This window comes from Mastigoproctus giganteus, chromosome 8, assembly GCF_048544385.1.
Source record: "Mastigoproctus giganteus isolate SK-2022 chromosome 8, ASM4854438v1, whole genome shotgun sequence".
Classification (NCBI taxonomy): Eukaryota; Metazoa; Arthropoda; class Arachnida; order Uropygi; family Thelyphonidae; genus Mastigoproctus; species Mastigoproctus giganteus.
The window spans coordinates 149462457-149488908 of NC_143582.1; the positions used below are offsets into that span (position 1 = coordinate 149462457).

Below are 26452 nucleotides of genomic sequence, written 5' to 3' on the forward strand. Positions count from 1 at the left end.
TGTTAGAGAGGCAACAAGAGGGAGTAACACTCTTGATCTCACTATCAGCAGTGATTATTCAGGCATTAAGAATCTGCAAATAAAAGACTACTATCAAGGGTAAAGGAAGGGGTTTTTGCTTTCATAAAGGTGACTACACTGGTCTCAGACATAGACAACTTTTAAATTCTATACAGTGAGACCAACTGATGATGTTACCATCAACAAATTCTGAATGGGAAGCATTCAAGGAATTAATCATAGAATCTACTAGGCTTTTCATACCAACTAAGAAATACAGACTGGCCTCGATTAATTCATCCTGCGAGTGCATCGCACAAAACAGAAACATGTTAATCGAATATAATGACCAATAGGAAAAATTATAATTGGTCCATGACCTTCAGGAATGTCCTTAAAGAATTTTAAATAACTTTTTAACTGTATGCCATGTAAAAGATAGTGAAAATAATTATAGAATTAAACGTTTATTGCGTAAAATGCACAATGAAGAAACTATTTGTTACGGAAATATTTGAACATTCTTTGTTGGCATTCTTTTTTTCATTAATCAATTTCCGAAAGCTGACAACAATCATATCTAGGCCCTGGCTAAATAAATATCACAGAGAAAAACCTCAAACCTTTCGTTTGAGGTTCTCTACAATACAAAAGATTTCATCTAGTTCTTTTACCATTATCTCCTTTGCATTAACATCTGGCTCATTTAAAAATTCTAATTTTTAAATGAGCCAGATGAAAACATGACTTTATTAGCGGGAGACAAACAAGTAATGCATCTGCTTCCAATGGTTGATGGAACACACCGAGGCAGGCAGCAGGCAAATGCTTGTTTATTGCCCGTCCAACATGCAGTAAGCTTGGCGCGTGATCCAAATCTTTTTAAACTATCAAAAAAAAAAAAAAGATGGTGTTAACTGGAAATTTACATCATGTAAAGCAAAAAGTGGTATAATTTTCTCAAATAGCTGTAACTGAAAAATTTGTTAATCGAACTCGCATTATATGAGGACTGGCTGCATTTTTTAAAGTGGTATAGGGCAAGGTGGATGTAAGATGAATTAATGAAACTCGTGGCAGAGAGGAAAAGTACATGGGATGCATATAAATTATTGGACGACACAGAGGCCTATGATAAATATATACTACTCTGTAATCAAGTCACAGTGGAGGTCATGCGGGCAAAGACAAATTACAAGAAATCTTTGGCAAAGGTTCCAAAGAAAAACAGTCAAGACTTCTTTACTTATGTAAACACTAGAAGGAAGGGGATGAATCAGATTGGTCTACTCTATATCGATGATTTGGCTATTGATGATCCTGAATGAGTATTTTGTGTCTACATTCACACATGAGGAATTCTTTAGGGAAGGGAATGCTGGAAGTTTATCAAACTTTAACAGGCAGCTAAATGATTTTGTAATGACTGAGAGGACAGTGGAAGAGAAATTGTTGAAGTTATTGTTATTATTATTATTATTATCTATATGGTGCAAGGAAGCCTGAGGCTTATGCTGCACCAGCCATAAAAAAATTCCCGAGTTACCCTGAGAGAGAGAGAGAGAGAGAGAGAGAGAGAGAGAGGGGGGGGAATCACCAAGAGAAGAATTATGATAAACATCATAAAGGCACGTGGGGTGAATTGGATCTATCCATTTATATAAAAGGAAGCAAGCAGACCCTTACCAAACAGGGATTGTGTGAACATATCCCCAATTCACAAAGGGGGATCAAATGGTGACACAGGTAATTACAGACCTGTTAATTTAACTTCTGTTCCAGAAGAAATAACAGAGTCACTAATAAAAGCATCATCTAGACAATACTGCAGTTATAGTTCAGACACAGCATGGATTTTTTAAGGGAAAATCTTGTTTGACCATTTTGATTGGATGCTATGATGTGGTCACAAAGGAACTAGGTATAAAAAATAATTTCAATATCATATACTTAGATTTAGCATTAGTATGGGCATACAATGCAAGAAAGCAAGTTTATGCAGCATCAGCCAAAAAAAAACCTCCCATTTCATCCCTTCATTTGTTCCAAATGCCTGTCCAGCTCAGCCTTAAATTTATTTAGGCTATTAATTTCCACAATAAAGGATGAAAGCCTGTTCCACCAATCAACTACCCGCTGGCTAAAGGCAAATTTCCGCACATCTATTCTACAACTGTTTTTCCTCAATTTGAAACTGTGCCCCCTCAGGTTCTTAGTCTGAGCAAGATGAAGAATCCCATCAGCATTCAGCCTGCTCAACCCATTCAAGGCCTTATACACCTCAATCAGATCACATTGCAGGTGCCTCCTCTCCAGGCATTGCAATTTGCAGAACTTAAGCCTTTCTAGGTAAGAGCACCCCTTTGTTCCCCCACACCAATCTTGTTGCCCTTCTTTGTACTCATTCTAGCAACTCTACATCCTTCCTAAAATGAGGCCTCCAGACCTGTACACAGAACTCCAGGTGTGGCCTGACCATTGTCTTGTATAACGGGATTATCATCTCTCTGTCCCTGCTAGCAAAATTCCTATATATCATTAACAAGACTCCATGACCTGCCCTAGCATCCCATCTGCACTGCTCAGCAAACTTCATATTTGGCTACACAATTACCCCCAGGTCTTTTTTACTTGCCACTTCCCTGAGTGTAGTACCACCCAGTTGGTACGTTTCTCTTCAGTTATTGCTACCCATATGCAGTACTTTGCATTTGCCAATGTTAAACTCCAGTTGCCACTTCTCAGCCCATTTTCCCAACTTATCTAGATCCAGTTGGAGTAGCATACTGTCATTAACAACCCTGCCAACCTTTGTATCATCTGCAAATTTGAACATTAAACCTGATATACCTTCATCAATATCATTGATAAATATACAAAATAACAATGGGCCCAACACGAATGTTTTTAGTGGAGTTCCCTGGGGAACTCCACTAAAAACATTTGTCCACAAAGAGCAGTGTCCATTGATTACCACTCTCTGTTGTCTCCCACTCAACCATCCCTTTATCCATTGTAGCAGCTTACCCTTGATGTCATACCTCTCCAATTTGTACAGCAGTCTTCCATGTGCAACAGTATCAAAAGCTTTCCTGAAATCCAAGTATATGATATCAAAATTATTTTTGGCATTCAGTTCCTTAGTGACCACATCATAGTAAGCAATCAGATTGGTCATACAAGACCTCCCTTTGACAAACCCATGCTGTGTCTTAACTATTACTGCAGTCTTGTCTAAATGATCCTGCAATGCTTCTTTAACCAGTGATTCCATTATTGTCCTGGCGCCTCGGTAGCCAGGTGGGAAGGAGCAGCAGTGTGTAGCACACGCTTCTTGATTAGACCGGGGTTCGAGCCCGTCACCACCAAATACGGAGGATGCGCAAAGGTCAGGAAATGACCACCGCATATCCCGGAGCAATATGGCCTTAGTTGCTAATGCTCCTAAAAACCAAATAACAAACAAACATAACCATTATTGTCCCCAAACACAAGTTAAACTAACAGGTCATAGTTACTTGTGTCACCTTTTGAACCTCCTTTGTGAATTGGTAATACATTTGCACACTTCCAGTACATGGGGACCTCTCCTGACTCCAAGGAAGCTCTCATAATTATGGCTAAGAGTTTGCTTACTTCCTTTGCTGCCTCCTTTAGTATAACTGGATAGATCCCATCCACCTCAGGTGCCTTCCTTATGTTTAACTTCAACAATTTCTCCTCCACTTTGCTCTCAGTTATTACAAAATCACTTAGCTCACTGTTAGCGTTTGATAAACCTCTGGCACTCCCCTCATTGAATAACTCCTCATGTGTGAATGTAGATGCAAAATACTCATTCAGTTTATCAGCTACCTGAGCATGATCATCAATAGTCAACCCATCTATGTTAAGTGGTCCAATCCAATTCATCCCTTTGCTTCTGGAGTTTACGTAAAGAACTCCTTGCTGTTTTTCTTTGTATCCTTTGCCAAAGATTTCTCGTAATCTGCCTGTACCTGCCTAACCTCCTTTGTGACTTGATTACAGACTAGTTTATACCTGCCATAGGCTTCTGTTTCGCCTGATACTTTATATGCATCTCATACATTCTTCTTCTCTACCACTAGCCTCATTAATTCATCTGACATCCATTTAGGCCTAAACCTTGAACAGTATTTCTTAGTTGGAATGAAAAGTCTAGTAGCCTTCAAAATTAAGTCCCTGAAGGCTTCCCATTTAGAATTCACTGTTGGTAACATCATCAGTTGATCCCACTGTACAGAATTTAAAAACTATCTGAAAGATTTTGATACTGTTGCACATAAAAGACTGCTTAGCAAAATGGAGCAGTATTATCTAATGGACTAATGTTATTAGTGGAGTTCTCAAGGATTCGATGTTGGGCCCATTGTTGTTTTCTGTATTTATCAGTGATATTGAAGAAGGGATATTAGGCTTGATGTCCAAAGTTGACAGGGTGATTAATGGCAGTTTGCTACTGAAACAGGATCTAGAAAGGTTAGGCAGAGGGACTGAGAAATGGTAATTGAAGTTTAACATTGATAAATGCCAAGTACTGAATATGGGTAGCAGTAACCCCACAGTAATGTACCAACTGTGTGGTACTACACTCAAGTTAGTGGAAAATGAAAAACACCTGAGGGTAATTGTGCAGTCAAATATGAAGTTCTCAGAGCAATGCAGAGAGGCTGCCAGGACAACTCATGGGTTTTTATCAGTGATATACAGGAATTTTGCTAGCAGGGATAAGGAAGTGATTATCCCCTTCTATAAGGCAGTGGTCAGGCCACACTTTGAGTACTGCATACAGGTCTGCAGGTCTCATTTTAGGAAGGATGTAGAGCTGCTGGACCAGGTACAAAGAAGGGCAACAAGATTCGTGAGCAAAACAAAGTGGTGGTCTTACCTAGAAAGGTTTCAGTTCTACAAATTTGCAGTGTCTGGAGACTTGGTTCATGCAAAGTGATCTGATTGAGGTGTTTAAGTGTTTGAATGGTTTGAGTAAGTTCAGTACTGATGGACTCTTCCTCTTGCTCAGACCACGCACACATGAGACGGTACAAATTCAAATTGAGGAAGGATGGTTGCAGAATAGATGTGTAGAAGTTTGCCTTTAGCTAGCAGGTCATTGATTGCTGGAACCAACTTCCATCTGTTCTTGTGGAATTTGATACCTTAAATAAATTCAAGGAAGAAGTAGACAAAGTATTGTAATTAAATGAATAGGTGAAATGGGAAGGGTTTTTTTTTTTTTTTTTTTGCCTGATGCTGTAGAATCTTGCTTTCTTGCATCATTTTCCACTGCTAATACTAATGTCTAAATTAAAATATTCAATAAGTCATTAATTCAACATTATATTGGTTATATTGGGAATTATATGAGTTATATTCCAAAAGTCTCAGACCTTGCATTTGGCTGCATTAAAACTTAGCATGCGCTTTTATAGCCATCCCTGAAGCTGTCAGAGTTATTCCGAGGAAATGCTTCTTGGTCCTGATCATTAACTTCCCTACTGATCTTGATATCATCTGCAAATTTGGCCTTGCACCCTCTATTCCTCATCAATGTCATTTAAGAAAATCAGAAATAACAGTGTTCCCAGTACTGATTCTGTAGGAATCTCACTTCTTATGTTATCACAATCTAAAGAGTAACCATTAATCACTACCCTCTGCCTCCTACACTGCAGTTCATCTAAGGATTTTCTTTGTGATTCCAGTGTATTCTAGCTTATGCAAACCTGTCCTGCAGATCAAGTCAAATGCTTGCTGCAATCCAAATAAACAATATCAAAATTATTTCCTACATTCAGTTCATGAGTTACTGACAAAATATTTAACCAGTTTGGTTAAATATGATGTAACCTTTACAGACCATGTTGTGTTTTCTTCAGAAGTCCATTTCTGTATAAATGATCCTGTATTGCACTCTTCATCATTGCTTCCATAATTTTCCCAAAGTCAGACTGACTAACTGATGGTTATCACACTTCGCTCCTAACTGCCTTTATGTATTCATGATACACTGGCACTTCTCCAACCCAACGTAATCTCTCCTGAGTCCGGTGATGTCCTCATAATTAACCTTAATGGTTCACTGCACTCTCCTTGCCAGCTCTCTCAAAATTACTGGATATATGCCATCAGTTGTAGGAGCCTTCCTTGCCTTTAGGCTTGAAAGTTGTTCTAATAAATGATCTTCTGAAATTTCAGTACTGCTGATCTTGTGCTTCTATCCTCCTCTGATTATGAAGGGTCTCAGTAAAAATGCCAGTGCAAAGTATGTTAGTAATTCATTTGCAACATCAGCTGGGTTATCTAAGAGCTTCCTGCACCTATTACATTAGATCTAATCTGGTTCATTCTTCTCTTCTTAATATTCACATGAAGAATTTCTTGTCCCTCCATGTTTCCTGTCTTATACAGATTTCTCCTAATCTGCCTTTGCCAGCCTAAGTACTTTTTAATATATCAGCAGTTTGCAGTCAAATTTTTCACATAGATTTAAAAATACTTTTTAAAATTTCAAATCATATCACAATTTCTACATATACGGGTTTTTGTGTTTACCCATAATATATTACTACAGTTTAGGGAAGTAGATGTTACCACACTGATCTGTTGTATTACCTGAAAAATAATAATGTTTACATGTGCTTATAGGTGGCAGTAATGTTGGGGAAGCTTAACATGTTCAATTTTGTCTGTGTGCTTCCCACCTGTCTTTCAGTAACAGAAGGACAGTTGTAGTGTTTGTATGTGCAGTTTATCTGCATACCAATTGCATATATTGTTTGTTTCTTCTGTGTTTTGCTTAGCATTGTTAAAATGTTTAAACAGAAGCAAAGGAAGTTTCTAAATCAACCCTGACAGTTTCTGCTATGTGTGTGGACAGTTTACAACAAAACTCTGGGAAAAAAATCTACAATATTACTAAATTTGTATATTCTTTTTACTTTGGTTGTAAGATTGATGATCAGGACAAAACTTGGGTGCAACATATGTGGTGTAATATCTCCATTACAAATCTAAGTAATCTAATGTAACTGAGAAAATTAAAACTATGCCTTTGGCTTAATTATTCCAGTGTGCCAAATCCATCTCTTGTCTATCTCAACTCCACTAATCACTGAACTATTTGACCACCTTTCTTTGAAACTCGCTTTCTCCAGCCTAAATCTCCTAACAGCGAGGTAATTTTCTGTGTTTTTAATGTGTACAAATCTAGCTTTCTGGTTACTTGGCCCAGCTGGCCAAGATATTGAGGTTTTTGCAGATACTGATGACTTTGTTCAGTTTGTTCATTTGTTTACCATAATACCAGATAATCCTAACCACACATTACACAGATTACAACTTAGTGATGGTCTCTGCTCCACTGGAACCTTTCTCTTGTAGCCATTCTCAGCCTCATATCATTTAGTATTACAAGAATGTAAAATGGGATAATCTACAAGATTTTTATTCTTCTTTTCCTTTTTGGATTACTGTTTTAAATTTTCTGATTCCAGTGTTTTTGAAGATTTTGAAACTAACTATTGGTATGATAAAAAAGAATAAAGCAGTGTCATTTTTAAAGAATCATGCCATAAAAAAATATAAAAAAGTAAACATTTCAGAATTGGAGGCAGTAGTCCCAATGCTGGTAGACGTCATTAGATTGATCCTTGGAAATTTCAAAATATTAATAATTCTTGTGATCTACAATATATATGATATATAACATTACATCATTTAGAGATCTGCAATTGAGAAAAATTTCATATAGTCCTCAGATGCTACCAGTAGATATTTTTGCACACTTTTAGTCTATTTTTTATTTTAATTGTACATAATTATTTTTATCATTTATATATCACGCACACATGCACCACGCGCACACACACACACTATTTTTTTATTGTAAATATGCTTTCAACCATTATCAAGTTTGTTAATGCATTTGTGATCTCTCTCTCTCTCTCTCTCTCTCTCTCTCTCTCTCTCTCTCTCTCTCTCTCTCTCTCTCTCTCTCTCTCTCTCTCTGCATGTAAAGCTATAATTGCAGATATTTTGTTCAGCAAGTGATTTCAATTTGTCTTTCTGAAACAGTGAATACAAAATCAGACATATGCTCTGAATTCCACTGTGCCTTGGAGAATGATTTTTCATATGAACAATAAAAGCTTCCTTGATTGCAGTAGAGCAATCCATTTTTAAACATTTCAACATGGGTATTGATCTTGTTCTGTGCATCATGCTCTTAGATTCTTGAACTTCCTTTATTTTCATGCATTTGAACATTCTGAAGAATGGTGTCACATATATAAGTTAGGCAATTCAAGACCCAAATGAACTTTAAAAAATTTAGGTTCAAAACTGAGCCTCTTGTGATCAGACATGTGTGTCTCCCTGGCAAGACTATTCCAAATAAGAACATTTCAGCATCCTCACATTAAAAGATACAATAACCTCCTTGTGATTAGAAATGAATAGGAGATTAATTTTCTGAAAATGTATTCTAGTGTATTTGAAAGCAAAAGATTTATTTAAAGTTTTATTCAGTTCTTGAGTAATTTATAATATGAATAAAATTTAATGACCTAAATAAAGCGATGAAAGGACTTTTCTTTCTTTTGAAGCCAGGAGATTCTGATTTCAGTGTAATATAGACCTAGGAGTAAAAGAGAATATGTATTTATCCTAAATTTGTTTGTTCTAAGTCATAGAAAGATCTAGTGGAGGCAGACTGAAATGTATGGTCTTTGTTAGTCTTAATTCTAGTTTAAATTCAGTAATTTCTGAATTCTCAGTTTTTATTGTAATTAATTGTTTCAGCAAGCTCAGCAGAATAATTATTTAATTTTGTACATTAAAACTTTTCTTTATTACTTTCATACAGAGAAGTGTTTTTTAATGTTATCCATAACATATATTATCAACATATAATAATGACACATATTTATTACACAGCAAAATAATTATAAACTCTATTGAGAATAAAAAGTCACCTATATTTATGAAGAGAATGATAAGTTATAGAATTAAAGATAAGGAGATTTTAGTTTAATACTCTTTACTTTGTTTCAGATTGTATTGTTTAATAACCTAATTTTACTTACTGTTTTGTCCAAAAAAATGCTTATGAGGGTAGTTCAAAAAGTTCATATTCTAACACATGAAGGAAATCCATACTATTATGATCCCCCCCTTTTTTTATGTAGTCCCTGGACACTGAAATGCACTTCTCCCACCAATATTCTAGTGCCTTGGTCCCATTGGAAAAGAAACCACCTCCAAAGCATATCTCTTCCCATGGATGTTATCCTTCAGCTTGGGGAAAAGTCACTAGGGGCAAGATCTGGAGAATAGGGTGGTTGCTAAAGCAACTGAAATCCTGCAGTCTGTATGCTGCCATCACAATCTATGAGGCGTGACTGGGTGTACTGTTATAAAGAAGCAAGACACCTTTTCACAGTTTTCTATGTAACTTTTCCTTGATGGCTTCACAGAGTTGCCTTGTGAGGTTGCCATAGTGTGCACCTGTGACAGTGGTGCCCTTTTCCAAGTAGTCAATCCTGCTGATGTTGTCTGCATCACAAAAAACTGATGCCATAACTTTGCCAGTAGATGGAGCAACACAGAACTTCTTGGGAGGTGGAGGACACAAATGCTTCAACATTATACTTTGTTTTTTCAGTCTGGGTGATGAACCTGCATTTCATACATTATAACAATCTGGGACCAGAAGTCTTGTTGTTCCTCACAAAACATGTTCAAGTTGGTGATGCACATTTGTTTTGGCTTGCCTTTTGCTCATCTGTCAACATTCGTGGAACCCATTGAGCACCAACCTTTTTTATCTTCAAAGATTTCATCAGGGTCGAAACAACACTGCTGGTCACAATGCCTACAACAATGCCTACAGACTCAGCTATGTCTGTTTTCCTTCACTAGATCGTCACTTCACTTCGCAACTGTGGAACATGCAGGAGCCTTATCCTCCAATGTCTGCCTCATATCATCATGAAACTCCTGGGGACATTCCATTCAGAGACAGATATTTTATGATTGCCTGTAGTTTGTTGTTTTCCATTTCGAAAATTTTCTACTCCTTAGTTCACAAAATCACCTGCAAAAAAAAAAAAAACATTGCCTTTATTAAATTGAAATTTGATACAGTGACGTACAAGATGTACTACCTGCTGAAAAACTCCTGCATAATCATATTCAACTAGAAGTAGTTTTGAATACAAACCTTTTGAATGTCCCTCATATGTCATATAAGCATATATAAAATAAGTTTTTAGAAAAAAAAAAATTAGCTGATCAAACTTTTATCTCTGATTAGAAAACTATCCTGATATAGAGCAGAGTATTCTTCTAGCAGCTTTCAACTTATGTTTTAAACAGATTTTTAGAGACCTTGTGTTTGCTACTGAAAAAAGGTGAATAATATGCTTGTTAATGATTTATTCTTATAGATAATTTTTACATATCAAGAAATTGTTAGTAATTTACTTAAGTATTTTTCATGTTTTATAAAATTATTCTTCTACTTTCTTTAGAAAATATTTGAATGGGGGGGAAAAAAAAAAAAAAGTAAGTCGTACATTATACAAAATTCAAGTTGTCATGAAGAAATAATAATACTGGATTACCAGAAGTTAGATCCAGTTTTAATTGTACATAATTTTTAAATGATACGCAACTCTTGTTCTGTTACTGTCTTTGGAATGCTTCAGTTCCTCCAGTGATGGTGTAATTTTCAGCCCTCAAGACAAGGAATTATGCTCACATTGGAGGTGACACTATTATCCACAGGTTGACCTAAATTACTAATATAATTATATATATACAGGGTGATTCACTACCAGTGCGACAAACTTGCAGGAGGTGTAGGGGGCACAAAGACGAATCGGAATCATATAGCATTGCAGGGTCCGAAATTGCCTTCATCATGCGGTAGAGGACATTGAATGGGAGGTCGCGTGAACAGCGATCCCACTGGAAGTCAGCATTTGCGAACCGTTTCTGTTGAAGAAACCAGGTAGCAAAAGTCCTCCGGAGTGGATAATCTGCAGGCTCCAATGATTGGACGCATTGCAGATGGTATGAACTCATTTGGTTTGTTGACAGTATTCTCCATACAGTGGATTGGGAAATACCCAATCATTGGCCTATCGCTCGAGTACTCGTACTCGGATTGCCTTCTGCAAGATGTAGGACATTCTCCTCATTGTCTGGCGTCCTCATTGTTCGCTCTGGTACCTCTCGAGAAACAACCAGCCTCACGTAACCTTCTGTGCACACGTGCGAAAATCGTATGATGAGGAGCATGCCTGTGTGGGAAACGTTCCTGGTACAAGCGCAGAGCGGAGCGCCCGTTACAGTCCGCAGCTCCATATGCGAGGTGCATGACGGTCAGTTCAATGTTTGAATACTCGTCCATCCTACTGCCTCGGGAACCGGTTTGCAAATGCTGACTTCCAGCGGGATCGCTGTTCACGCGACCTCCCGTTCAACGTCCTCTACCGCATGACGAAGGCATTTCGGACCCTGCAATGCTATGTGATTCCGATTCGTCTTTGTGTCCCCTACACCTCCTGCAAGTTTGTCGCACTGGTAGTGAATCACCCTGTATATATATACAGCAGACTCTCGATTAACCGGGACACTTCAAGACTCAAAATTAAAAAAAAAAAAAAAAAAAAATCAGCCAGAAATCAAAAAAATTCAAGTAATAACTAGAATAGGTATAAACAGATATTTTGCAAGTCGTAAATAAGCGACAAGTGGCATTATAAGTCATGCAATCCTCGCTGTCTTCACACCCACCGCTCAAAAAAAAAAAAAAAAAAAAAGGAGAGAGACCAAATGTTTACTTGGTTTTAGTGCGTCGCATCGATTGTTGTGTTCCGTTGCAGCGCAAAAGGACAAATTGTTTTGTTATTTATGTCAGAGATGTCGGAATTTTTTTTGTTTGTTTAGAAATCACGAAAATGATGGGTAAACGCAAAAGAGTTGCGTTTTCAGTTAAACAAAAACTTGAAATTATTCAAAAGTTTCAAAACAGTGCATCTGTTAAAAATCTAAGAAATCATTATAATAAGGATGTATGAAAATGGCCAAACATTAACAAGTATCGTGCGGAATTCAGATTTGTCAATAATAATATAGTAGCAATATGTTTATTAGTCATTCCCGAGTTATGTAAAACTCGATGAAGTAAGAAATTCTGGAATGTATATCTTACGTATGTCGGGGACTTCTGTATTTTTGGATTAACCGGGAAATCGATTATCCGGGATTTGTTTTTTACCATCTATCCCGGAAAATCGAGAGTCTACTGTATATATATATATATATATATATATAGTATGTTGATAATCATTAATAAACAGAATTTATAGGCTAGTGCCATTGCAGTGCCAATATATACACTACAACCATAATGTAATTTATATACAGTATTATTTTGTTAAATATATGTATTAGTTTATGGAGAAGAGTATCATAAAAGATATACCTAGATAAATCTGTAGAGAACCCACAGGTAAAGTATGTTACACACACACAAAGGATAATATCTAAAAACTTATCACTATATACCTAGAATTTAGGTGACTTCTTCCAGGATCAACCACCCAAATTGAAAGAGGAACAATGATAAGGGGTTCTCTGTTTCTGTAATGATCAGTTTTGCCATAGTGCAAAACTGATTTTTCACTATGGCAGAGACAGTTTTGAGGTTAAAAACAAATAATAGAATTTAGGATTATATAAAATATAATAGAAGCTAAGAAATTTTGAATTTATACACTGAGTGATCACTGAATTATGACCACCCTTACGAAAAGTGAATGCAACCCATTAACAACGTGAGGTACGAGAGTGCATAGCATAGATAAGGTGTCAGTGGTTCAGTAGGTAGTAAAATTCCAAGTGTGATGGATAAAAGGAAGGATTTATCGGACTTTGATAAAGTACAGATTGTGTAAGCTTGACGATATGGTGCCTCGATTTCCCAAATGACTAAATTGGTGGGTGTTCGAGAGATGCTGTAGTTAAAGTGTACCAGGACTGGCGTCAAAATGATCAAACAATGACCCGGTGACAAAACTGCAAAGGTCAGCGAAAGGTTGAAATTAGAGGTGAGCGCCAGGTCCAATGACTCGTACAGGCGAACAAGTGCAGCACTGTTCAAGAGTTGACTAATGAATACAACATGGGCCAACCTGGAACAATATCTGGCATGACCATGCATCGCACACCCGCACGTATGGTCTATACCAGCAGACGACTCATACGGCATCTTCTCCTAACCAAGGTTCATCAGCGTAAAAGACTCTCCTGGTGCAAAGAGCATGCAAGTTGGACGTTATCTGACTCATCCAACCAGCACACCTTCTTCCAGGTGTGCTGGTTGGATGAGTCACGTTATTTACTCCACACCGTGGATGGTCGTGTACGGATTTGGGAACAACAACATGAGGCTCTTGGCCGGTGGAGGCGGTTGTATGGTGTGGGGCATGTTTCACTGGCAGGAACTTGGACCCCCCCCGGTGCAAGTGGAACAACATATCATTGGTCTCTGCTATCGTCAACTGCTTGCTGACTTTGTACACCCCGCTATGTTACACTTTTCCCGAACGGCGATGGTGTAAGATGGCAGTGTGCCGAGCCATCGGGCACTTGTTGTGCAGGAATGGTTTGAGGAACACAGTTATGACTTCCAGCATATTGATTGGCCTCCGAACTCCACCGATATCAATCCCATAGAGCACTTGTGGGACACTATGGAAAGGCATATCAGGCGTCTGGATACACCAATCACCTCCGTACTTGCATTGCTGACCGCATTACACACAGCTTGGTTGGCCATACCTCCCGAATGCTTCCGACCTCTTGTTGAATCAGTGCCACTTCGGATAGCTGCTGTACTGAGGGCAAAAGGAGGACCTACGAAGTATTATGTAGCTGATCACAATTCAGTGATCACTTGGTGTATAATGCATAGTACACATAGATCATTGTTGACCCAACACAGAGAATGAAGGATATAAAGTTAAAAACTAAAGCAAAAATAAAATGGATAAGCAGACTTACCATGTCCAAGCAAAAGAACCACTTGTGAATCTTAGACTGTTGCCGAAAAAGAACTGAAAAGTTTTGTATAATGTGTAGCCCTCTAGTGAGAATTGGGAGTGGTGACCCCGGTGTGTTGGGCATAGTAAAATGTGTGTTAATGTGCATGAAATTAGCCAATAAGTTATATACTAAGTTCAGGCATAATGAAACTTGTTGACAGTTAAGTGATGTAAATGGCTAATGGAGTAGGAATGACAGCACCTGAACTCTAGGAGGGCGAAGATATAGTAGTATGCTTAGAAGTAGTTTCTCTTACATCCTCGGATTGCCCTATTAATTTTGGAGAAATTAGAATGGAGAGTATGGGATAGCTGAAAGTTTAATGCATGATATTAAGATAAAGCTTGGGTAAGCCTGAAATTGCAAAGCCTGTTCCTATAGTAGTACTATAGGAACAGGCATATCTGAGCTGAATTTGCTGAGATATGGTAGTATGCTTAGAAGTAGTTCTCTTACATCCTCGGATTGCCCCAATAATTTCGGAGAAATTAGAATGAAGAGTATGGGATAGCTGAAAGTTTGATGCACGATATTAAGGTAAAGCTCTAGTGAGCTTTACCTTAATATCGTTAAGCTGAATTTTCAGGTCATTATGCATGAACTTAAGTGGAGTGATATACAAGATATATACATATATATTTGCCATACTAAATTTTTTGCCATACTACTGGCTTATGTTTTTATTTTGTTTTATTTTGAATTATCGAATATATATATATATAGTTATTATAGTAAAAGCACAATAAGTACTATTCAGATGCTGAACATGTATATGAACACAACAGTATACAGCTTACAGTAGGCCATAAGGCCAAAATAACTTATAAAAACAAAATAGCCCATGTAGGCCTACAAGGCCAAACCCTGGAAATAAACATATAATTAGTAATAAAATATAAATATATAATAATACAATGATGATTAGGCAGTTAACTATTGGTGTAGAGATACATTGAAAGGGACTTTTTCAAGGTCTAACCCTCTCAATATATCCTACCAATAATTAATAGAGCTATCTGTTTCTGATTGCCATCTGCCTGTTTAACGGTGTCCAAATCTTAAACTTAATTTTGTTATAATTTAGCATAATTAAGTTGCTACTAAATTCTTAAATTTAGTAGCAACTTAATGCTACTAAAATCTTAAACTTAATTTGGTTATAATTTAGTATAATTAAGTTGCTACTAAATTATAACAAAATTAAGTTTAAGATTTGGACACTGTTAAACAGGCAGATGGCAATCAGAAACAGATGGCTCTGTTAATTATTGGTAGGATATATTGAGAGGGTTAGCCCTTGAAAAAGTCCCAATACAATGATGATTATGTAGTTAACACCAGTAGTTAACTACATAATCATCATTGTATTATTATATATTTATATTTTATTACTAATTATATGTTTATTTCCAGGGTTTGGCCTTATAGGCCTACATGGGCTATTTTGTCTTTATAAGTTATTTTGGCCTTATGGGCTACTGTAAGCTGTATACTTTGTGTTCATATATGTTCAGCATCTGTATAGTACTTATTGTGCTTTTATTATAATAACTAGATTACAGACTGATGTAATGTACAATCTGCTATTGATGGCATTAATCTGATCTGGCTAGTAACTTTTATATTCATCCCTATTGTTTATATATATATATATACAGCAATAATGAAATAGTAAATAAATAAAAAAAAGAACATATCAAAGTGAGATAGAACTTAGAGCAATGTGGAATATATATATATATATACAGTAAACCCCCGCTATTTGCGGGGGTTACGTTCCTGAGAAATGCCGCGAATACAGAAAATGCGAATACTGAGTTATGGCTCCCTTAGTAATAAAGGGGTTCCGTTCCAAAGTATGAAATATATAAGAAAAACTAGTCTAAAATTTTGTCTATGTATGTATTATATGTACCTTCATAATATGACTATGTACATAGACAGTACATAGTGAAATGCAAGCATATGGCATCGAAATGAAAATAAGAAACAATTTAATATTAAATGTAATATTTATTAGAATTTTCAAACAAATCTTTCAAACCAGCGCCTTTGCTAGCAAAAAAACTTATCCTGCCAGTGCTATCACAGAGTTTCGCTAAAGTGTTGATAAAGGAGTTTTGCCTTTTCACGAATGATGAGTGAACTTAATGGAATTTCGGAATTTTATTTTGAGTTCGGTCTTCTATCCACAGATTTAAAGCTTTTTCCATTTTTTCTAATTTAACATCACGAGTTACAGAGCAAATTCCTGGCCATGTCGCAGTGATGAGAATTATTGTCTCTAGTGCATGTTCTGTACTTATCAGCAATAATAAAGAATTTAATAAATTTTTGAACCAATTAGCGCGTTTTCACGGACACTACGGTGGATTTTTTCTTCCGATTTCTTGATTGATCGTACCGTTGACTCATTGATTTTATAATGTTTTGCCACTGAGGAGACACTTTCACCATTAGAAATTTTGTCTAAGAACTCAATTTTATTCGCTAATGTCATCACCTTCTTTGATATTTTCACATTTCCCTTGTTATTCGTAGCCATATTTTTGTACGGGTTAGAAAGAACTTGTCCACAATAACGTCACTTTCTTTCATGAACACACTCGAAAAAGTCTGTTTTACACTGCAAAATGGTAGATTTATCACTTTTGTAAGCATATCAATTTATAAATTGATAAATTTATTCAATTTATAAGCATATAAATTAAAAGCAAACGACGAAACCTTCCATGACAAGCACATAACACATACTGAACAAGGATTAGCGAGAAACATCCACGCTCGCGATTTTGCCATTCCTCTCCCCCACCCACTGAGCGCTGTTTTGGCCGGGAAAGATAATTTTAGCCACGCCCATGTTTTTTTAAGGTGAAAAATTCGCGGCGCTTTAAAATTCACATTTTTTTAGGTTTCATTTATATTAAATCAGCGATCGCGATACCGCGAATAGCGGGGGTTTACTGTATATATATATATATATATATATATATATATATTGATATTAAACAAAACATAAGTAAAATGGAATACTAAAGATTCATTAAAAAGGTTATAAAAAATACAGTATAGGTTGTATTTTTTTTTTTTTTTTTTTTTTTTTTTTTTTTTTTTTTAGCCAGTGGGTACAAGTTTTTCAGATGGTAATACACCAAGAAAGCATAGTGTATGCTATATACATAGAACTAAGACCTGTTCTAAATCTAAAATCTGTTATATTAGTTTATAATTACTAAATTAGTGCAATAGGTTTTGACAGGAGTTTTTTTGAAATTTATAATATTTATGGTCCTTCTGAAGTGATATTTTAGATATGGGATAGGGAAATTATTATAAACCACTTTATTATGTAAGGCTTTGATGTTAAGGCGCCTCCGTAGCCAGGTGAGAAGGAGCAGCAGTGCATAGCACACGCTTCTTGATTAGACCGGGGTTCGAGCCCGTCACCACCAAATACGGAGGATGTGGAAAGGTCAGGGAATGACCACTGCATATTCCCAGAGCAATATGGCCTTAGTTGCTAATGCTCCTAATAACAAACACAGATTTACAGATTTAGAGATATGCCCAGTGATAAGACTGACTACATTGAAATTAAATGCATCTCTTTTGCTAGACATTTATATCTTTTGTATTGGCGAAGATTTATGTTTTTAAATACAAGTAATTGGCCGTGCTAGTTTTTTCCAGGGTAAGCTTTTCTGGATATAGGCTGCCAAAATCTTGAGTGAAATGTGGACAGTTAAGGACACATAAATCATCCGCATATCTGAATAGTAATAGGTCATATGACCTATTACTATTACATATATCACTAATATAAGCCATCTATTGCTGATGAGAGATCAGTGGGCTTGAAACAGCTGCAATCAAAAATTCATGGTGCATGAATTTTAAATAGCTGTCATCTTTTCCTGATGCTGTTTATAAAAAAACAGTATTAGCAGTGAAGGTCAACCTGCAGATAACAACTGATGCTCACGTTAAACAATTTAATGTGAACATAAAGGTTTTCCATCAAGGCCCAAGCATTGATGGCCAACTTTCAGCTGCCTTGCTGGAGAAACCAAAGCATCCCAAAGTTTAAAAGCAGAAATGGGTAAAATTTTCAGATACTGTCAGACTTTGTGCGGAAATATAATTCTGTAACCTTTACCATTTTTATTGTATATATGTACTGAAATAGATTATGTACAGTTAACTACTTAATAATCAAATATTTTTTAAAAAAAGACTGTAATCCAAAAAAGTATCACTTTTTTTTTTTTTTTTTTTTTTTTTGTCTACCCTCCTAACATTGGATGGCTTATGAGACTGTTACACGTGCATGTATGTCCCTTAATAAAATTTCTGTTTACAATCTGACTGAAACCAAATTTACCCTATGTAAAATCCCGTCCACATCCCCATTCCCCCCCCTTCACTGGAAGTGTCATCTTGTTTATAACTCATTTGTTTACAGTTTGATCCAAACCAAATTTAAAATACTTTGTTGGTGAGGATAGGCATGCACCCTATTGGGATTCCCCTTCCCACACCCACCTATCCAAAAAAAAAAGAAAAGAAAATATTTCAGTCTGCCACCTTGAAACAATGTTGCTGCCACTCCAAATATGGGTTTAATCTACACATGTTTTGAGTAGCAGCAGGCTTGTGACTTCAATCTGTGGACCTATGGCCACAGATTGATTTCTCTTCAAACAGAAGAGTTTCGTTATATATTGGACCTGTATTTGTTTGGCACTCTTCTGTTTTGAAACAGAATTTTATAAAATAAATATGAGACCAATGCTCAGAAGAAAAGTTGAAATGTAAAATGATGAAGCAGATAGCTAGTTAATGAAATCTAATGTCTAAGAATTTTATAGTATTAGTACCACATGCGTGTTGAAAGCTGAAAAGACAGTAATACCTGACATCGTACTTGAATTTCTGTAATTTTCATTTAATGCGCTGTAATGTAATGCACTGTTATCGAGGAAGATTGTTCCACAGAAGAGAAGGGATAAGTGTGGAAGAGAAAAAGTTAGTTCTGTGATTTTTGAGCCAGACAGCAAATGGATGTTCACTAATTGAGGGGCGCCTCCGTAGCCAGTTGGAAAGGAACAGCAGTGCGTAGCACACACTTCTTGATTAAACCAGGGTTCAAGCCCGTCACCACTAAATATGGAAGATGTGGAAAGGTCAGGGAATGACCACCGCATATCCTGGAGCAATATGGCCTTAGTTGCTAATGCTCCTAAAAACCAAATAATTTACATATTTACTAATTGAGGTGTATGATCAGGCTGGTTTGGAAGAGAGCCCTGGCATCATCGATGCCAGTTTGGAAGAACAGTGCTCGTAGAAATATCTATAGAAAAGTCATGCAGCAGAAACTGAACATTTAGAAGCTTTAGAGCCCCACCAACCCAAATATGGGTAAAATATTTTGCAGTAGGGCTGATTTAAGATGTATACGGAATCGTTAGTGTTTAGAAGAAAAGTAACATCAAGAGCAAAAAAAGAAACACAATTCTTTTTCTGTGGAAGCAATATTTGTGTTGTCCTTGTGCCAAGAGAAAGATTAGAAATCAGGGTAATTCCCAGTGAAGCTATGTGAATATTATCAAAGATAAGTAGTGGAACATAGTTTCTCTTCAAGAAATAACTCAGGACTGAATTATTTTAAAAGTTGAAACTGTTTATGCAAAACAGAGTTTTTCAACCTGGTAGGCAAAATGTAATGCGCTGTTATTGACAGAACCACGAATAGGATTTCTGGTTAGTGAAAAGAGATCATTAATATACAAGGGAAAAAGAGTGGAAGAAAGAACTGAACTCTGGGAAACTCAGCATTAGTTGAGAAGTAAGAAGATAGAGTGCCATCTACTATCGCCCAAGTTTAGAGAACTGAACATTTGGAAGGAAAATTGGTCACCCAGTTGCAGAAAAGCAGAAGGTAAACCATAGGTGCATTAAACTCTTCTTTTGAATTATTCAATTAAAATTAAAAGTCGACTCACTCATCCGTCAGTGAATTAAACCTGCTGGCATATACCTTCACTCCTTATTCAAAAACTGGCAGCTTGGTCTTTCTGAATTTGTCACTTCTGTCTTTTCTGTTTTTATCTATGGATCCCTCCATTCCTCTCCATCCACAAAAAAGCATTAAGCAAGTTTATAAAGCCCTTACTGCTCAACATGATTCTTACACATAGACAGCTCCAAAACTGGCAGCATATCAGTGCTTCTACTGCTGCTGCTGTTCTGTTATCTATAATCACCTCAACTTTGTCCAGAATGCAGCATTTTTACTGCAGAACTGTTGCAGTACAAATGATCCTGTAATAAATTCAGTCTCAAACAGTTGCCTGTATTGTTATTTTCTCTGATTTTCTTAGTACCATTCCTGCTTTACGGTGGCAGTAAAATATCACCTCAACCTACTTGGACGTATTCAAACCATATTGATCAGTCTTACTGAGAAAATACAAGTCATTAAATTTTACTTGTTCTGTAACCTTGTTAGCTCACTTGGCAGTGGAAATACTGACAGTGCTGCCAGATTCACTGAGGAGCCAGTTGATACTCTTCCACAATTCTTTAAATTAGAGATCGTAGGAGTCTTGTAATGACTTGATCGATGCATATGGCAATCCCACTATGAAAACAAACTCCTACAGATTAAACAAGAACTCTAGTCATGGCCATCCAGTTTCTACTCAATTAGAAAAGAAGAGATTGCCTTTGCAAGAATACAGATTGGTCAAAAACACCTTGCCCACTCATCTCCTACTATTACAAACCCACCTTTCTATCTTTATTGTTATACTCACAGACAATCTGGTGTGTATTACAAAGTTTGGCATGCTAAATTTTTATTGAGAGAAACATCACATAGTATCCTCATCTTAAAACAATTGTCTTGAGTGAAGTTCTAATATAGACTTAGTGTTTACTTTGTTGAAATTGATCTAGTGCTGTGATCAGAATTGATGCTGTACTGAAGATTTCAGCAGCATCAGCTGAAGGCCATAATACATCTTTTTTAGGTGCATAATGGCCTTCAGTTGTCCCCATGTCATAAAACCCTTGACAAAAACAATGACTGCATGGTCCATAGGTTCTTGCTGAACATGATGTTCTTATAAATTACCTTATAAATTTCACCATTTGGCAGTGCATTATTTTCAAATATGAAATTTTTTGTGGACTGATTTCCAGTACTTTTTAGTATCATTGGAGATAAATAAAAAAGGAATCCATGGACATTTTGTTTCAGCTATGCAAAAATATGAGAACCTACCAGCAGCTATTTCAATGAAGAAAGAGTTGTCTTTGGTTTACTGAACTGAAAAGTGCAAAAGGAAAATTGAACATAAATTATTTCAAGTTGTGCTTGGAATTTTAAAAATTCATGATAGCAGTGTTAAGCATAAGAGGATATTTAACTAGGCGAAATAAATAAAACTCAGGTCAAATCTTCTCTTTTTGACAAAACTGGAAATTCTCTTGACAACATCCAGATCTAGACAGCAGGGACATTATTATAAACAAAAATTTAGCTCAATATTTCTGAGGGGGGAGGCAGAATTTACAACAGTATCTTTCTTGAAGCATTGATAATCACTGGTGGTGTCTAACAGACAGTCCACAACAAAAATACAGAAATAAAAAACTTCCGTGTGCATTAATATTTGAAAACATACTACACTAGTAAACAGTCTTCTGGCTGTATCTTAAGGTAAAATGTGTATGTTGTCAAAGAAATTTAAGTTCAAGCCTGAAGTCTAATATCTTCTGCTTTCTCCCAAAAAAATTAAATCTCCTACTTCCTGTAAGTCTTAAAGGTTGCCAGCTATGTACATATTCACACTCCAAGCACATATTGATTTTCTCCTAAGTGCTTGTGACTATGACAACTATAGGTAGTCCTGATGTTCATTCTGTGAAAGTGATTATGTGGAAATAAATAATTAAAATTTCAAAAATAAAACAGATCTCGTGTATATTTGCAAATTAAATTATTTATTGATTGAAACCTAATGATGGAAAAGAGGATTTCCTCTTTTCCACTGCTGGGCTACAATCAACAGATCATTTAAATTGCAACTTCTCTTAATGATTTGAATCCACTCAGGAATTTCACTCTCAAGACAAGTTGCTCTACTGTGACTGGACACTTTTGAGACAAGTTTTAAATTGAAGGTAGAACACAAATAATACAATTTTTTAAGCATTACTCTTTAATTGTTAAACTTAATATCTGTAAATTTACCCAGATGCAGTTCCTCTTCAATCATGTTGTGTTTTTTAAAGTAATTGGAATTGGAAATTTTCTTTTCCAATTACTTTAAAAAATGCAAAGTAAAGAGTAAACTTTTGTGTTCTTTCTTAACATTGTTTTTTATTACTCTTAGAATGTAGAAACATTTTTTGAATTCTTGTCAGAATCAGAAAATTTAACAAGAGTATTGAGACAACTTTTGCCTTCAAGCATCAACCTTTTCTTCACTTCCTTTTTCACCTCTTGAAATGCTGTTGCTATTTCATCTTATTCTAACCAGGCTCTTACATCATCCAAATTGATATCTTTCTGCCATTGTTGTGCAAATGTAAAATCACATTTCAACACTGTTTTGCATATTGTGCAAAGATGTGTCACATTTTCACACATCTCTTATATAAATGATTGTGAAACCATTCTGAAAGAGTTCGATTTAAATTCATTTAGGAAAAATTTCCATTCTGCATTTAATAAAATATATATATATTTTTTTTTATGTACAAAAAAGAAGGTAGTCCAAATTGTAGGTGGTTTAAATTGGTGAAGTCCAAATTGTAGGTGGTTTAAATTGGTGAAGTCGAAATTGGTGAGGTTTTATTGTGTTCATAGTAATCTCTTTTAGTATAAAAAGCAGGTGCATTTGCCAGTTAATGAAATTTCTATTTCAGTATTGATTAATTTGTATTATGTATTGCAGATGTGATGGAAGAGGATTAAAGGATCTCCGTAATATTTCTTGTGAAATAGATCTGTATAAGCCCTTACATGGTTCTTCATTATTCCAAAGGGGACAGACACAGGTAAGTATATACAGTTGGACCTCTATATAGCAAAATTGATCATTCCCTTGAAAAAATTTGTTATACAGAAATTTCGTTATAAAGAAATATGACCTTTTCAACTATGAAAAATACTGTCAATTCAAAAATATAGTAAAAAATGGTAAAGAAGTGGGAATGAATAAATTTTCTAACATTTTAAAACAATTTATTAATACATACATATTAAGAAATGCCCACAATTTATTAGTACACTTTTAAGAATTATGTCATAAAATATTTGGTCATTTTTTGTTGTACACTGGATTCTACTGTACACCATTCATAAAAATTTTCTCGTTTGTTTAAACTTTAAACACACAGATATATTTTCTGTTACATTTCCTTCCCACTGAACTCCTCAACGCAAAGTTTCAAATGCTGCTAACATTTGTTTGGAAGGTTTAATATTGCCCTCATATTCATCCAACTCATCATCGATATTGTCACTGGTTCTTTAAATATGCTCCGAAATGTTGGAGTCACTCGGATATTCAGCTTCTATGACAGCATTATCAACTCCTAAAAATTCATCAAGAACAATTTCTCTACTGATCAAACCTCGCTTGGAACTCTTCCCAAGATTGCTCAATGTCTTCTAGTAGTTCATCCCTCTCATCTCTGTCAATTAGCATTTTAGCAAAACCCACTTTTGTGAAACAATTCTTAATCGTTTTTTCCATCACATCTTGGCTCCACACTTTTGCCAACTCTGATATGCACATCCACAAATCTATAATAGAATCTGTAGCTTAGTTGGTTTCTATTATAATTTTTTTTAGTATGTGCCTTCGGTAGTGCATTTTCAAATTTTTGATAATGCCATTGGTCCATTAGCTACAGTTAAGATGAATTATTCAGAAGGAAGAAAACAAGCTTCATACCTATAAGTTTCAAAATTACCAAGTTGTTGAAAATCAATGTGATTTTTCTGTTTTCTTTCGTCATCTTTCTAATGAAATTTAAAATCCACTGCTCAAAAATTTCACTTGTCATTCAAGGTTTTTTGTTGTAGTTGTAGTCCAACTCTAAAGACTATTTCTTTAAAACATCAGGGTTATTTACTTTTGCCTATTATCAAAAGCTTCAGTTTTTCATTACCAGCCATATTTGCAACTAAGAGTGTAATTCTCTCCTTACTATTTTTACCACTTAAACATTTATCACCTTTAAAAGTCAGTGTCTTTTTCGGCAAACATTTAAAAAATAGACATGTTTCAACAACATAAATGTCTTTGGACTCGTAGTCCTCCATAATTTTTTTAAAACTGTTTCTTTCCAATGGGTATAGCCTTTCATTATCATTATTATTATTACTGGCCATATGGTGCAAGGAAGCCTGAGGCTTGTACTGCACCAGCCAAAAAAAAATTCCCGCGTTACCCTGTGAGAGAGAGAGAGAAGTAGAAAGGAATCACCAAGAAAGAGAAGAATGATATCCAGCTCAGGGCCCTGGGTGTGTCAAGCCCATACTCACCAGATGTAAGCCTCTGGGGTTGCATCTTCGATTGCAACTCCACTTTCATCAGAAATAACTTTTTCGAATAAGCCATGATGCTCTTTAAATTTGTCCATCCAACCAGAACTGGCTTGGAATGTTTTGTGCTCAGAAAAGATGCATACGCCATAGTCTTTTCTTTTATTAATAGCTGTGATATTAGTATATTTTGGTCTTGAATCAACTTCATCCACTTAAAAACTGCTTCATCCAGATCTTCCCAAAGGCATAATTTTGCGGGCTTCCGACTGGGTCCTGTTTCCTCTAACAGTTTGAGAATCGAAACAGGGTTTTTCAGAATGGTTGACACACTACTGGCAGGGACATTAAATTTTAAAGCAATTTATTTTTCGATCTACACTATTAGCATTTCCACTTTTTCACACTACACTCAAGGATTTCCTCTTAGACACTGTAAGGTTACTTGCACAGCAGTTAAAACAAAGATGAAATTTGGGACCACTTGTAGCTACCATGTAAACAGAGACAGGTGAAATTTAGTGAAAGTGTGGATGACTCATTTCTTTGAAACAACAGGTGAATTTTCAAGATAAAGGAAAATCACTCTCTCCTAATTCTCTAATAGGATGCCTACAGTAGAAAATAGGTTGACCAGAGCCAGTGCCTGCATCGGGAATATGTCTTAATCTTTGCCAATGGCTGTGGACAGCTGACTAGTGGGACTTCTTGGCATAGTAGTGTATAAGTTGCATAGGTTTTACTCCTTTTTAGCCATTGCTAGCCCACTGTTGGGCAAAGGCCTCTCCCAAACTTCCATCTTTTTCTATCCTGTGCCGTGGTTGGCCACTTTCCTCCTGTAGGATTTTACAGGCTCCATTAAATTGTAAAATGTTTTAGCTCTTAATTTGTGGAATTAAAGCCTTTAGCTATTAAAAGCTAAAGGGATTAATGCTTAATCCTTTTAGCCCTTAATTCGTGCTTCCCACAGCATCAGCTTTATTGCCTAAAGGCCAGAGGTGCGAACAATGTTGAACCCAAGTCTCTCGAAATCAGTTTTGTTATATGGAAATTTTCTTCGTTATAGGGAAACTATTTTTAATGTAATGACCAGGGGGAAATCAAAAAAGTTCACTACATAGAAAATTTCACTATATGGAAGTTCATTAAAGAGTGGTCTGAATGTGTATATATATATATATATATATATATATATATATGTAATGAAATTTAGCCATGAAAGGCAGTTTAATCTTTTAAAAAAAAAAAAATCTTGAACTTTGCTTAATTGATCTCTCATGAAAAAATCTTTATATCAGGAAAAAAAATATCCTCTACTAAAACATTGCCTTCTTAAGAATGTTAGTATTTGATCTATAAGTTTCTGTGAGTAGTTATTTAAATATAGCAGTTACATAAATTATTGAACTCTCCTGAACTTTGGAAGCAATTTTTTTCTTTTCATTTATTTGTTAGTGATCACATTTAAGTCCACACTTGAAATTCAAATAAACCTTTCAGATTATACAGGTCAGTTTCTTTCTTGAAAAAATTACGAAAGCATTGACATTCCATAACTGTTAATTTCAGTGACATTGGCAGGTGGCAGTGTCACTACAATATTATTATTATTATTAGCCATATGGTACAAGAAAGCCTGAGGCTTATGCTGTACCAACCAAAAAAAAAAAATTTCTGAGTTACCCAGAGAGTGAGAGAGAGAACAAAATGCATGGGATACATATAAATTAATGGGTGACATGGAAGCCTATGATA

The 26452-nt window shown here is 35.8% G+C and overlaps 1 protein-coding gene across 1 annotated transcript in view; it reads left to right on the forward strand.

Moving 5' to 3' along the window:
- PNPase (polyribonucleotide nucleotidyltransferase 1) overlaps positions 1–26452 on the forward strand; it is a 389999-nt gene that overhangs the window by 157308 nt on the left and 206239 nt on the right. Inside the window, exons 10-11 of the mRNA XM_090380364.1 lie at positions 10334–10430; positions 23100–23202. Coding sequence (XP_090236490.1) covers positions 10334–10430; positions 23100–23202 — 200 coding nt within the window. The remainder of the gene's footprint in view (positions 1–10333; positions 10431–23099; positions 23203–26452) is intronic.